Source organism: Atractosteus spatula, chromosome 3, assembly GCF_055471065.1.
Source record: "Atractosteus spatula isolate fAtrSpa1 chromosome 3, fAtrSpa1.hap1, whole genome shotgun sequence".
NCBI lineage: Eukaryota > Metazoa > Chordata > Actinopteri > Semionotiformes > Lepisosteidae > Atractosteus > Atractosteus spatula.
Window position 1 is genome coordinate 73,540,614 of NC_142708.1, and position 15,744 is coordinate 73,556,357.

The 15,744-nt window shown below is 42.2% G+C and overlaps 1 protein-coding gene across 1 annotated transcript; it reads right to left on the reverse strand.

Annotated features, from left to right (window-relative positions):
* Window positions 1-11,762: 11,762 nt before the first annotated feature.
* On the reverse strand, window positions 11,763-14,941 carry LOC148838719 (mRNA decay activator protein ZFP36). The gene is made up of 2 exons (XM_088911845.1): window positions 14,755-14,941; window positions 11,763-14,029 (listed from the first exon to the last, which is right to left on the reverse strand). The coding sequence occupies exons 1-2, from the start codon at window positions 14,785-14,787 to the stop codon at window positions 12,950-12,952; spliced, it is 1,113 nt and encodes a 370-aa protein (XP_088767971.1). The 5' UTR covers window positions 14,788-14,941; the 3' UTR covers window positions 11,763-12,949.
* Window positions 14,942-15,744: the final 803 nt, after the last annotated feature.

Sequence of the window (15,744 nt, forward strand, 5' to 3'; positions counted from 1 at the left end):
GATCTCCTTTTTGGGAGGCTTTTAAACTGAAAACAAGGTCAGAGGAGAGAGACCAGAGGCAAAGGGTTTACTCTCATTGTGGTCAGACCTTTCAGCCTGATCTCTGTCTTCCTTATCTGCCATTTTATTGTCTAGGTTTTGCTCAAACCTCACACTGCACAGACAAGCCCTGTTTTTTGGGAGTAGTTCTGTTTGTATCTGAAAGATGATGCACAGCGTGAAGATCTCTTTCACACATCAGCCTTTGTACTACTTGCTTTAAACAAGAGTTGTAGCATGGTGCTAATTTTATTGCTCAAAGGAAGGTTATGATCTAAAGCTGTGTGCCTTTAGATCTTACTTGAGCAGTAATTGCTTGTGCTAAGGAGGGTGGAATGTCAGCACTGGACACAAGATACAGAACACACATTTCTAATTGTCCTCTCAAAGATTACACGTTTTCACACAGACCCACATTCTACCCTGTCCTGCTACAAAAATCCTTAATGTGTCGAATTAACTATACATCGTTCTCGGGTGTTGTGTGGATGAGGTCTGGATCGGCCGTGTTTATGTGCATATTAATATATTCTGTCACAAAAATGTCTAAGAGTATTCAGACTGCACTGTCAGCAGTGGAAACTAAAGCCTAAGTTCTGATGTTCATCAGTGAAAGACAAATATTATATAGTACAGAGGTATTTGTGAATGGCCACCCTGAAGCAAAACCATACTCAAAGTACATGAAAATAATGTGTGTATGTATGAATCTGTCTCAGTATGGATACGTCCTACCTAGTGTCCGATTTTTAAAATCCACCGACAGGTGTTTTGATTACTGACGCAGCTATACCCATGAAGATTTTAATGCATATGTGTATTTTATGTGTCAGATACGCTAGTCAAAATTCACACAGCTTGGCTTCGATTAAGTAACCACCCCCCTCTTTTCCGCCTTTTGAGTTGATTTTAAAAGGCTGGTGAAATTTACCTGTCATCACAAATTCCAGCACTGTTCTTCCCTCTAAAAGTTTGAAATGTCATGTTGTAGAGCTGCGGTTTCCAAAACTTAGCATGTTAGCTTGCCCATGTCCTTGCCCATGAATTTGTATGTTTAAAAGCTATTGAAGTCTACATTTTAATTCTCCTTATTTTATCTTTTTTATGTTTAGAACGCTTTTGCTTATGTTCTGTCATAAAGTGCCTAAAAGAAAACATGGTATTATATGCACAGAAAGAGCATATAAAAGACTGTGCTCTTTTATGTACATTTTAAATTATTATTAAACTTTTTCTGTTTTATGAATCTGTTACGTTGTTAGCAGCCCAAGTGCTAAGTTTTGTCTCCAATAACAAAAACACTGATAGGTGTGAAAAATCCTCCAGTTGGATTTTACTAGTAAATCGGTTGTAAATTGTGAGATATTTTTGTCCTACGCAGTTTACGAAACAAAACAATTTTTATAAACTCTTGAGAGTTTTCTGTAATTTAATTTTTATTTGTTTTAAAATATAAAAGATTGCAAGGCTTGCCTGGTCTTCAGCCGCCATTTAAAAAGGTGAGGAAAAAAAAAACGTTTGAGCGGTAGAGTATAACTTTAAAATATGACCTTTATAATCTCTTTAAAGCTGCATGTGGGGCACCTCAATTATGGTATGACCTTTCAGGGTGTATAAGCCCAAAGGTTGTGCTGCTCTTAAATAGACTGTAATTAAAAGAGATAAACACGTACTGTCTGAACAAGACCCTGTTTACATAGACTAAAATGTCTGCCTAGTTTCATAGACCTAAGCTTCTCTGAAAAACAGAATGAGGAAAAAAACACTTCTTCTTTTTTGTGTGCTCTTGATCTAGAAATAGGCCTTGCTTTCGTTGTTATGACAACACATCCTGTGTTGATGACAGCTGGTAAGAGGAGGGGAGCTAAATGGTCTGCAAACTCAATTAAAAGATTTCATTTAACTCTGTGCCATGTTAATGAACAGCAAATACATAGAGCGGAACCATCAACAAGTTAGCAATTCAGATCTGAGAATAAATTACAAGTCTTAATCTGTTAGCCGTTTAAATTGTGCAAAATGTATGTGGTGGATTAATTTCTAAATCATTTACTACCAAAGTATTAGGTTTAAAAGGGAACTTTCCTTCTGGTGTCGCAAGCTGTGCTTTTCTTATTGCAATTTTTTTCTTCTTTTGTGAACAGCCCCTATCTATTTTTTTCTGATGTTTTTTTTTTATTCTTTTAACCCAAAGAGGTATTTGAGAAGTAAATTGTTTAATTCTGGCAACGGCAGAAAGGAGCAGTTGTAGGAACGAGAAGGTAGAGTGTTTTTTGTAGCAACTCTTTATTGGATGCCTGCTTTATTTGCAGGCGACTATTTTAAGACTCTGATTTCCTGTAGCAACTGTACCCGCATGGGAAAGATGACTGAACGTATCACAAATGACGATGAGAGGGGAGGGAGGCGAGTCAGTTGGTGTTGTGGTGTGCTAACAACCACCTGGAGCGTAACACTGTCAAAGACAGTGGAAATGGGGGTTGATTTCAAGAAGTAGTCTTCAAAACCTCTCTCCCTAGTAATCGGTGATCCGGTTGTGAGTGATTGGTGATCCGGTTGTGAGTGTCATGTAGTCCTTTAAGTCTTTAGGAATCAATACCCCTTAATGTTGTGATGGGGTGTAAATGTCACCAGTATCGCAAAGTAAGCACAGCAGAGAATGTATTTTTGGTGCCAACTGAAAAACTTCGGTGTCTCTCAACCAATTGTGATACAGTTTGACAGAGTCAGAGAGGCTGTCTTCTGCCCTCCATTGTTGATATGTACAGTTCCAGAGCAAAGAAGTGGACAGGAAAGATTGCTGATATCCCCTCCTGCCCACAGAAGGAGCTCAATGGCCTACTAACTCAGAGAGACCGCCTGTTTCTGAAACGTCCCTCAGAAAGACGCTGTTAAAAACCAGAGCCACCTGGTATCTGCTTTTTTTCCAGGGCTTTCTTTTTGCTTAATCAGAATTTTACACGCTCTGTCTTAATGTCTCGTTTGTGCATAGTATATGTAGAATTTTTTTTTGCAGCACCAGGAATACTAGAGTCAAATTCACAAAGCGAATCAAGATTATTGGTTATGGTTCTGATGTTCCTTGGAGCACCTGTCATGTAACATGACTGAAACAGTGAAAGGCCTCTCACTGACACTGCCAGCCTGGCTTCCTTCTTCCATACACATTTTCATTGTCCTGTCATCTGTTTATCTGTTTACAGCAGGTTATACCCCAGTGTGAATGTAAGAGCTTTAGTTATACAAGCTGGTCCTGTGCTATTCTCTGATGCCTTAAACTTCAATATCAATACTGTAGTCTTGGCCTTTTCGTTTCTCCTCTGTTTTCAGAATTATCGGTCTTCTGCCACTCCCTTGTTAAGAGGGCTCAAACATGTTTATCCATCATCTTGTTTGATTTAGATACGGTATGGGTTTTTTTTTAAAACTGGAGGAGTTTTACAAAAAACACGCGGAAATTAAAATGTGGTCTTGTCAGTTAGCTTCTGCACCTAAGAGAAGCTCTGCTCTTTAAAAATAGATTAAAAGCTATTTGTATACTAGTGGTGTTTCAGTTTACTGTATATAGCACAGGGTACAACCACAAGCCGGAACCTGACACAGGAGTGATAGTAGTGCTCAGTAATGTCACTGATCTGTCCGTACCATTATATCAACCCCCTCATGTCGCTATTCAGCTACCATAAGTGTCTCATGCAATAGCCAGGTCTTCAGATTCCCCCTGTCCATGCAGTGAGCATATCTGTCCAGATGAGAGACACTTCAGTTTTCGCATCATCGACCCCCACTGGAAATAGTTACAGCGTGACTCTCACTGGCGAAACCATGCGAAAGTCTGTCCAATGTGAATCCTGTTCTTTGCTTGAAGCTACCGGCTAGGATAAAAAAGCCCTTATTGTTAAAATTTGGAACTCGCGTGACTGTTGGGTAGATATTATGTAAAAGTCATAACGTAAGAATTATTTCAGTGTGCGTTTCTTCAGCTCTAGTGTTGACTGTGAGACTGCTCGTAGGGAATGAATTGAATACTGCCCTTGACGTGCTCAACAGCACGCATGCTGGGGAAAGCTGGATAGTTTTTGAGTAGGGATTTGCCGTGAATTTAAATGCAGTTGATGCGCAAATTTGCAGCCTTGCCTTTTGCTTCTCCCCACTGAGTGGAGCAGGGACTCATTCAGTGGCTGTGATCATTTTTGTTTTCCTGGTTTAATTTTTTCCCCAAAACGTAGAAAATAAAATATAAAAATCATTTTTCTTGGTTTGCTCCCTTTTGAGCTTTGTGCTGAACTTCCAATGGTATTTCAGAAATTAGATATGGGGGGGGGTCACTAGTATTGCTAATTTTTGGTTCATTTAGAAAAATCAGGAATTGAATCAGGTTTGAAGAAATGTATCATCAAGCCTTTGATCCATTTCAGTTAAACTGAGATCTTTTTGCCTGGTCATTCACATTGTCAGTTAATTACAATGCAGTCTGTGGAGGAGGTTACTAACTGAAGCATTGTCATGTGTTAGATACTTGGTTTAGACGCCCAAACATGGTTTACTATTCTGTTCATAAAATGATTCATTCACCTACTCTAAATTAAAGTGTGCCGCAGACACCATCCTGTGCACATTATTAAAAACGGGGTGTCTGTAGGGTGGTGTCCTTAATGAGGTCACCATCAGGCTTCACATTTCTGAATGAAATTCCATGTGGTCTTCTCAACCTCTGCAACAGTGTCCTCAATGAGTTTTTTATTCACCACAGTTCCAGTTAGTCAGATTGGCATTGATTGACTTCTAAGCCCACGTCTGTTGCTGCTTTGTGACCACTTCCAGGTTGACCTTTACCTAGCTATAAAGGGGACCTCACTTTATGCATTTAACATTAGTTGCAAAAGCGATCCTGTGGAGCTAGAAACAGACTGACCTTCTCACATTCTTAACTGGATATACAGTAAATGTGCATGGAGATGAGCCACAGTCAGATTACCTGGGCTGTTACAGGTTGCAGGTGAGGCTGTGTAGGCGATAGATCTAACTGGAATATTTTCCTAAAGAAAAAAATGGCATTTCACTGATATTCTCCGACCTGGGAGGTGAGGTATCCCAGAGCCCTGGCACACAGGAAGAGGCTGTAGTCTTTTTGCTTGTGTTACATGAGGTACTATAGGGCAGTGCAGTGGCTCTGTGGCTAAGGATCTGCGCCTGTGGCTGGAAGGTTCGTATCCTGCGGCCGGCAGAGGAATCCTACTCTGTTGGGCCCCTGAGCAAGGCCCTTAACCCCAGCTCCTCCAGGGGTGCCGTATAAATGGCTGACCCTGTGCTCTGACCCCAAGCTTCTCTCCCTGTCTGTGTGTCTCATGGAGAGCAAGTTGGGGTCTGCGAAATGACAAATTCCTAACACAAGAAATTGTATATATTGTATACAAGTGATTGTACCTTATCTTACAGTCTTCATTCTCTCATGCTCAGAAGGTGATGAGCACTGTAAATTCCATCCTTGCTGCAAAGTGTTGCAGGGAAAGAGGGGTTCTTCGTTTAAGGAATTGGAAAAGGGGTGTGGGAAGGACTGTACTTTATTCCCAGGACTGTCATTCCGATGTCCCTGGGCCACACCCTGTGCTTTATTGCCGGGAAGAATCTGGTACACATAGTCGTGCGGGAGACCTTTAGTATGGATATGTATGTTATATAGATGGTATGGGAAAAGTCATTGTCATTAAAAGGCAATACTTAGGCAAAGGAAAAAATCTAAAATTGTGAGTGTACATAGATTGTGTACGTTTGGCAATTGTGGATATATATTTTTATGTTTTTATCTTGGGTGAGGATAGTTTGATATGCACAGTCACATTTGTACTGTGGAATAAAAATACATAAGAGTATAGCTTTCTTAAGGGAAAAAAGGTATTCTAGTCAACTGTACAGAAACCAAGGCTCAAACTCACAGTTTCATTCTATGCACTCTGTTTTGTGAATGTTGTTTCATTCTTTGGAAACACTGGAAGACCTCATAGGATTTACTATTTGTGTTGATTAAGATGTGGTTTACTTCAAAATGTTTGCGATGTGAATTTGAGGTGCAGGGTTTTTTTTTTCATTGAAATACATTCTGGAGTACTGGGCACTTAAAAACTAGAAGCCTGCCTTTTCAAGGACTCATTAACCCTCCTTACCTCAGCATGAAACACAAGACTCTTTCACAGCTCAGGAAGCTGTACCATCCCACAGACATTTAATAAGTCTGAAAGGATTCTTAATTACTGAACGTGTCATGTGCGATGTAGTTACTTTCAGGCACTAGGACAGAAACAGAACAAGTAAGAAAAAACAAATTAGGTAATTATATGAGGTCAATGCTTCTCTTGTTACATAAACCGCAACTCATGTCTGGTTTCACCTGTACCCCCCTGCCATCGCCCATGAGAGACAATAAAGCCTGAAGTAAAAGAATGATTTACCCCCTTTTTGTTTAATCATGGCAAGAAGTTTTCCTCAATTAAAAGAATGAATGAACAGTGTTTTCCTTTATGCACGGCAGTGAGGAAAAAAAATCAAAGCAGACATGGTTAATGATTCTTTCATTAACAATTGTGGCTGCTCCCCCCCACCCCACCCCTGTCCTGACATGTCCTGTCCTGAGAACAAACAGCCCTCTGTGTTCAGCTGGGGGCAGCAGTGAAATAGTTACTGCTGCCCACTCTGAGCAAATGTTTGTCCAAGACAGGGGGGAAAAAAATCTGGGATTGTTTGCTCACTGATTACCGAGCCTAATGGTCAGGAAAGAAATTTCGCACTGCCATGCAGACAGTTCAGAGGAGTGAGAAAGCGCATCAGGTATCATGAAGACCGGAATTGCAGGGCACTAAAAAATCATGCCGACCACTGCTGTTTGATCGAAATGCCTGCATGGAGTGGGCTCAGAAGCCTTGCATAGATCACAGGCATGCCAGCTGCTTTTGACTCGTCAGGACCTCAGTGCCCTTTTCTGCATTAACCCATTCTCATTTTCCATTACAATAATCTGTGATACATGGCTCTGGCTACAGTGGGCTTATCAGCAGCAGTGGACCATGCCATGTGTCCTGCTCTGTACTGCTGTGTGACACTTCAAAGCCAGAGCTAAGCTGCAGTTTTCGGCCAGCTATCCTAATGACAACCAAAGAGAGAGCGCACAGTTTTCACACTATCACCCCTCCCTTTTTTCACTTGTTTCGCGGCCAGGTTTCCTAATGACTGCCAAAGAGGCAGAGTTTTCCGTGTATCATCTCTCAGTTTTTTCACTGTTTCGCCCTGTTAAAATATGGCTAGGGATATGAGCCTCACTGTGCCGTTTCTGTTGAATTTGTTGGGGGGTTTTTCGGTCGAGAAAAACCTCTGTCCCATATCTAGGCAGAAAGTGAGTGGGAAGGGAGGAACTCTGGAACATTTTAGACAGGGAGTGAAAATCCTGGAACCCTCTCCGGGCTTCCTGGGAATTCCAGTGCTTCCAGGGGCTGCATGTGACGTGTGCAGTATTTGCACACTGTGTGCCTTCTTTTGGAACCTTAGCTCTCAATTACATCAGAGTCCGTTCGCAAAAGAACTTTTATTCTTGTCAGTTCCGTTACTAGTTCTTACTTTGCTAGCACATTTTGTGAAAACTTTTCAATAACAATCAAAAGATGTTAACAACATTTTTACCCATTTTTGTTTCTATTAGTGGTTTGGAGATATTTATTAATTGATTTGACATGGAGATTATACAAATCAGCTTACCTTTTGGATACTTCTGCACAACTGACCATTTTACTGAAGCAATATGAATGAAACACCATGCTCAGAGGCACAACAGCAGTCCCAGGTGGAGATTTCAACCCTCAGTCCTCTGGTTAGGAGCTGATGCCCCTTTCTTCTATGGTAAAAATCTAAACTGCATTTTCCAAGTGCTCCTGTAGGCAGGTCTCTCTGCGGATGAAAAGATGTTGGTGCTCCATGTGGAGCTTAAGCATTCCATCCCCTGACATCCTGGGATCCTGCTGTTCGGTGGCATTATGTATGTGGAGTTCTGTACTGCTCAGGTCCTAGGTGCTGAGGAGGGGATGGTGGAAGATGGTGACAGTCAGAATCATATTGCACGCAGGGTTTGTTGTAGACGTCGGACTTCATTTTAGAGGTTCTTAAGAAGGAAACTTGGTGGGAGTACCACTGATGGTTGATGGTGGGGAGGATATAGCACAGCAATATGTATTCTTATTCTTGTTCATTTTGTGTGTGAAAAAACAAAAATTAAAAGAACCCTCAGATCATTAGTAACGTTCGTTCATGTGGTCTAGAAAACGATAACTCTTCAACATCTGTCGGCCTCCGCAGACAAGACAATGAGGGGCTGAGAAGGACGAGTGTAAGTGATTTTACACACTACAGGGCATGGGGGGGCACTGGAAACAAGCCCCTTCCATTGCTAAGCAGCACAGTCTCAAAGTGGAAAAGAAATGCTTTTCACTTTCCTGCTATATCACTTGAACAATAAAAGAAATATTTGTTTTTTCCCTCATCTGTTGCACACGTGGCTGCTGTTGTGGTTGTGGAGGCTTTGTTAACCACATCCTATGATACTGGTTAAAATTCAAACAGCAATTTTTAAATAACTTTTAGTAAACAAAAGGACACGGGCGTAACCATTTTTGTTTTATTGCTAGCTATGAGGGAGGCGTACAGTAAATTGCATGGAGATGAGCCACAGTCAGATCACCTGGGCTGTTGCAGGTTGCAGCTGTGGCTGTGTTATGAGTTGTGTTGTATTGTGCAAATATTATGACCACCCTGTACAAGAATATTTTGGTCTAAATGAATAGTAGAGAATAGATCTAATTGAAATGTTTTCCTGAAGAAAAATTGAATTTCATAGTATCCCTAAAGAAGTAAAGGCAGAAGATGTTTTGTGAACCTGCCAGAGCTGTATCTTATATGGTTCCCTTTGCAAATGTTTTTCATCATATTTTGACTTTTGTTCAGCACAGCACAGCTAATTCACACAAGAATCACCCTCTGTGCCATCAGAGATATTCATGATGTTCATCTCGTGTTGAAATCCAGACACTTGGTACAATTTTATTAGATCTTCTGAAGTCTTTCCTACCATCATACATCAGTGAATTCACTGGTTTTTTTTTTAATGGTTTGTTACAACCTTTTTGTTAGCTCTGCAAGCGTAATTTCAAGGTATCTGAATGTGTGATTAATGTGCGCTGGTGGGTTGTGTTGGCTGGAGTAAGGAGTTCTGACGCTGTTTTTCCAAACCCAGTGTCATGAATATGGCCCATCATATAGACAGGCTTCTGGGTCCAGAGGCCCTGGCATGCGGGAAGAGGCTGCAGTGTTTTTGATTGTGTTATGTGAGATCCTGTAGTCTTTGCCTTGTAACGTCTCAAAGTTACATTTAAAACTCTTAGTGACCAAACTTCATTCTCTCATGCTCAGAAGGTGATGAGCACTGTAAACTCCATCCTCGCTGCAAAGTGTTACAGGGAAAGAGGAGTTCTTCGTTTAAGGAATTGGAAAAGGGGTGTGGGAAGGACTGTACTTTATTCCCAGGACTGTCATTCCGATGTCCCTGGGCCACTCTGGAGTGGTGGAAGCTGGGAGAGCTGCTGCTCTTGTGGTTTTGGAGGCATTGGTTTCCACATCCTATGATACTGGTGAAAATTCAAGCAGCAATTTCTTTTTTATTTTTTAATAAAAAATGACACAGTCTTAACCATTTTTGTTTAATTGCTAGTTCACTTTGGGTGAGGGCAAATTGCTTCCCTCTCCTTTAAGATAAGATCACTTTATTGGCCATATACAATTTCTTGTGTTAGGAATTTGTCTTTTCGCAGACCCCAACTTGCTCTCCATGAGACACACAGACAGGGAGAGAAGCTTGGGGTCAGAGTGCAGGTCAACCAGTTATACAGCTCCCCTGGAGCAGTTGAGGTTAAGGGCCTTGCTCAGGGGCTCAATGGAGTCGGATTCCTCTGTTGGCTGCAGGATACAAACTGGCAACCTTCCAGCCACAAGCACAGATCCTGAGCTGCAGAGCCACCACTCCGCCCTTTTTAATCCCACAAAGACAGGTAGGAATCGTCTACAGCTGACCAGCTCTGACTGTGTGAATCCCCCCTCTTTTGTCATCTCTGGTGGCATCAAAAGATTTTCATTCAGAAATACCCTGTTCACCCAAAGACCATAAACCTTGTTTCAAACAGTGATGTCTTCCTGCAATACCCTTTTCTATCCACTTGCAAAGTGCGCAGTGCACTAGAAAGACCTCTTCAGAAAAGTATTCAAGCAGGTAGCTGTGGCTGCATGAATAATTGCAAAGAAACAAGTAAAGGTTGATTCCATCCTGAAAAGAGAAGAAAAGAAACACAACGTTTCAGCTGTGGAGCCTTCTTCGGGTGTACAGTAAAGTTCAGTACAGTTTGTGTTACCCTGTTTTGAAAAACTGGAATCAGTCCAGAGCAGAGCAGCTAGGTGCATTCCCAGGCCTGTAATATAATATCTTTTTACAGACAACTGAATCTCTAGCCTTGCACAGACTAGAATTGAACACTAATTAGAGATTTGATTCAGCGACTCCGAATAATCAATGGTGTTGATAAAATCAACCCAAGGGACTTGTTCAGGGTTGACAGTGAAACTTGAACCAGGGGACACGGGGACACCTGTAGAAAGCAGAAGTGCATTTAGAACAGAAAACAGGCGATTCTTTACACAAAGAGTTGTGGGAGTCTGGAACAAGAAAGCCTAGTTTAAACTGACACCTTGTGGTCCTTTGTAGAAACAAAGGAAATAAGTACAGGTTTATTCCAGGCTGAAAAGAGAAGAAAAGAAACACAACATTTCGGCTGTGGAGCCTTGTGTTTCTTCTCTTTTCAGCATGGAACCATCAGTTATTAGTAGCCAACTAAGCCTGGTCCGCTGAATACACTCCTCACATGTCTAGTCTTTCTTATATTCTTAAGTGTTTCAGATCTCCATTCTGCAGTGAGTTAAGTAGAGCTCTCCTGTTTTTCATAACGTTATTTATTTTAGGAGGGACTTGAGCAAATATCCATATTGATTGTGCTTGAACACCTGGGAGTTATGCTATTAAGTCATTAATAACTGGTGGCATCTCACCTGGCACTGTTTTTTTTCCTGCTTTAAACATCAGGAGGTAATTTAGGTGACCATACCATAACATTTGAAAAATCTGATTTAGGAGTAAAGAAATCTGGAATTTTTTTAATCTAATCATGGGGGCTTTGGGGTTGGCAGGTTTTTCCATCTGTGCAATAAGTGGACAACACTAACATTCTTTATCAATCCCGCTCTGTTGTTTCAGATGCAATGTTGAATGCACAGAGCCATTGCATTAGGTGTCTGGTGTCTATTGCTTTAGGTGTCTTGGGTAGGTCTTTTTCCATACAGCAGGAACTTCAACCAATTATCTTTAACTTAATTAACAATTTAATACGTGTTAAGATGTAGCGGTAGCACATGTCTGGGTCATATTAACTAGACAAGGGACATTACACTGGGTCCACCACTATACAGAAGGAGTAGGCTATTCACTGATTGGCTAATTGTGAGTGGTGTTTTTTGTTGGCTAGCTTCTACAATGCGACTTCCTGTTCTGGCATCTTCTTGAATTTATGACAAGGGACAAAACAGCACTTTTCAGTCATACTGCTTGGATTATCAATGTCACCTTGAGAGGCACTGAATCAGCTTTTGAGCATTTATTGTTTTATTATTACATAATTTTTAAAAAAAAAATCACTTCCATTAGCAACATTTGTATCACACATATAGTGAGTCCAAACAGTTTTATTGTTTGATAAATAAGTAAAAAAAAAATGTAATTTTTTTTCAATAAATAAGTATAATAAATATTAGTTAGCAGTCTTAACACATACATAGAACAAACAAACAATTATAAGGAAGTACTGCATTGTTCTAACTGTTTTCCCTGGCAATGGATGAGCCAACTCTAGTATGAAGTCCCTGGCAGAGTTGACACACATTATACAACACAAACCTGTAGCTTCAAAATATATATATATGCCTCTTACACACAAAAGTTGACATTATTGCATCTCCTTACATTGGCCATAAAATGATTCAATACACAATGAAAAGCATTACAAGCAGAAACAGTAACTTAAACATTCTAAGTATATGTCAATGCATAAGTTTTGTAATTGTCATCTTTAGGACTATAAATGGCACATATTAATCAGAGGTTGGTCTTGTTCCTATGTCTGTGTGTATACACACAGACTCACGTGGAACATATTGCTTATTCGGTAAAAAAAAATATATAAAGCTTTGTTAAAATGCTACATGCAGAGAATCTCCCAATAATGAATTTTAAAGTGCAGAAAATAGTGGATATTTTCTTTCAAGTTTGTCACATTAATGGTTTCATATCTCAAAAATACTGATATTAAATTTACAGGAAAGAAAAAAAAAGTTTTTGTTTTTTTTTTACACAGAAAGCGTTTTCTTTCTTGACAGGTTAGAAAAACTGGAACCCTGACTCGGTTTGATAAGCTCTGGAAAGAATATGAAAGAACAGAGGTATTTCTTGAATTAAAAACCGCCCTAACAGCTTTATGGTCAGTAACAAATTATGAACGCTGTGTTGATTAAAAAAAGATATGCATTTAAATAAGGCATTTTAATGGAAGACCACTTTGATAGAAAAGATAATATACATTATAAAAATAGAGCTTTGGTTTGCAGTAAGAATGTGTACCAAATATTCACTGAGCAAAAATAATTATAAATATAAATAAAGTGTTTCTGCGCATCATATTCTAATTTTTAATGTATCTTATCTCCAAGGTCCGTTTAGATTAGATACCGGAAATGTCTCTTGGGGATATCTTTTTTTTTTTTAAACTTGTGCGTTTTAGTCGGAAAGAGACATGCGAGCAAACACAGAGAGGCGCTTGGACCCGATGCTGTCGAAAGTGGGCGACTCCGAACCGCTCATGCTGCCGGAGCTACTGTAACTTTCCCGGTCCGAAAGCGAGTCTTCGGAGGAGAAGCGCTGAAGTTTGGGCAGCGGGGTGTAAGGGCCGTTCTGGTCTTCCTTGGCGTTGGCTTTGCCCACAGCGGCCTGGAAGCCGTTGCCGTGTCCGCACACGCAACACGCGGACTTCTGGGGCTCCACGATGTGGGGGATGCTGTGGATGTCGCTCAGGCTCGGGCGGCTCTGGCAGAACTGGAAGGCGCTCTTCAAGGAGGGGCCACCGGCTTCGCTGAAGACCGGCGACAGCAGGTCGGCTGGAGGCGGGGATACAGAGGGCGCCCGGGTGAAGCCCAGGGGGTCCTGCAGAGTCGGGGGAGGGGAGCTCCTGGAGCCGGGGAAACCGCCGAAGCTGACACTCTGGCGGAACAGGCGCGGCTGCTGACCGTCAGGGGCCGGGGTCCCCTGCTGCAGAGCGGCGGAGTACGGCTTCTCCTCGTGGATAAAGTGACAGCGGGATCCGTAAGGGCAGTAGCCGAAATTGTAGAAGGTGCGGCAAGCCTCGGTTTTGTACTTGGGATGGCGGTACTGGCCACGGAGTTCTGCCTCTCCGTGGGCGAACTGGCACTTGTTGCCGTATTTGCAGGTCCTGTTCTCCTGGTAGCTGCGACACAGCTCGGTCTTGTAGCGGCTGGAGAGCGCCGAGGCGTTGAGAGGAGGAAAGCCAGGCGGAGGGGGTACCTCTGGGGTCCTGGTTCTGCCTAAACCCTGGATACTGCCCTCCGTCAGGCTCATGGAGCGATCGGATCTGAAAGTGTTCAAGCCCCGAGTCGGGGAGGTTTTACTCCACAGACTTTCTACCGGCCAGCCTCCAATGTCGCTCAGCTGCTCGGAGCTAAAGGCGTCGGTCCCGTAGTGTGTCGCGGAGGGTTGTGTGGAGGTTGACAGGTTGCGACGAAGTGCCATTTGCTTAATTGGTTTCTGACAGAAGGACTCCTCCAAACTCATGTTCAACAAATTCTGTTTGAGGGGGAAAAAAAAACAAACAACAACTGATAAATACAGTAGGTCTGAAAATATCACATCACAGCAAAAGCGGATGAGCCCGAATGTGACTGTCACGCTTCTGTAGTGTCTGCGGTTAAACATACATTTCCATTCACCTGGGGGGGGGGGGGGAACACGTTTCATGCTGTATGTGGACAAGTTTAAACTTAAAACGCTTTGTTGGAGTCGCGGCTCTGTTGTAAAACCCATCTCGCTGGAAAGCTGTTAGAAATAGTCTATAGCCGTGTCTTTGGGAAAAACCTTTTTTAAGACCCGCAATAAACACTAGTTTAATACGTTTATCCTGTATACACTGAACCCAGGTAGACGTTAATTCCACGCTGAAAAGGCAATAACACTTTTCTCCTCCCGACGTTCTTGTAAAAGCCTCCGCCGCTAAAACTTTTCCCCTCTTCGGCCTTGAATTAAACCTCTGCTAGTTCCCTGTGAAGCTCAAGCCCTACACTCCAGCCTGTACAGTACAAAAGACGAGTTTCTAAAATTACTGAAAGCGACTCACGACAACAAACTCTTATTCGATTTTACGGTAGAAGCGAATCCACTTGCAGCGTTTCCCCGAGTGTAAATGAATGCTGATCCCTTTGAGAATAGCAGTAGTACCCCCACAACTGGTGCTCCTAAGGCTTTTTTAAGTTCAGTTAACAACAGAAATACAGTAGACAGAACGGCTTTCTTACCAAAAGCGTTTCCTCGGCGAGTACATCAGACATCTTGGGATTGTATTTTTGTTACCCTGGAAAATAAAAAAAGGAAGATCTGCAGGCTACTTTCCTGTACTGTTAAATAGTACTTTATATGCTGCGCAGTACTTGAAGTTGTGGCTGCGTGGCTTATATACTGTACAATCCACTGAGTCTCCACCTCCTGCCCCGCTGAGCGGCGGCACTCCCAGCGTCGCGTCACGTCACGTCACTCGGGTTTGTTTGTATTCTGTTGGACAGCTGGACGGACTGTGTCAGTTTCAGCAGAAATGATCAAGAAACTGTATCAATGTGGCTACCTGCGTGGTAGCCAGACAGATACAACTTGGATATATACATGCAGGGACGTGCGTGCCATGTCTAAAACTATCTCAGTCTATGGACAGAGGTGTGTTCAGTCCACACAGACTATAACCCCGTTCACATTCGTGAGCAGCAGCAGTTGGGTGTGATTGTTACCGTTTTCAGCCCTTAAAAACCTTTAATAAGCGGCTGAGCCGCAGTGACAGGAATAATCGATTAATCGTCGTTTCTGTTCTCATCGTTGAAAGAAACCAGTGATTCATGGTTAGGAACCGGGGTGTTTTCTGAGCCGCGATGTGATTTCACGGTTAACTCATTCGTTCTGGGAGGCTCTGTGTCAGACCTCCGTTTACCAGAAGCGCAGCCCGGCTCTTCCCGGCCGCGGGGAGCCGGCGAGCGAGGTTTTGCTTTCGCCCTCGGTGAACAGGCCCGTGTTAGCTGGGGCGACATTTCCAGTCATGACATGGAATCGGTTTTGTGTCATGTCGTGGCACGGCGAAACCGTCAGCGCGATATTAGCGAAACGAAAATATTCGTTTTTAACCCCCCCAAAAACAAAATTGTGGAAAACATAATTTACGGCCGCCAGAGGGGGTCAGTTTCGTGTTGCTGTAGCTCTACGTGGGGATACCAGTAGTACACTTTGCTATTACTCTTTGGGTG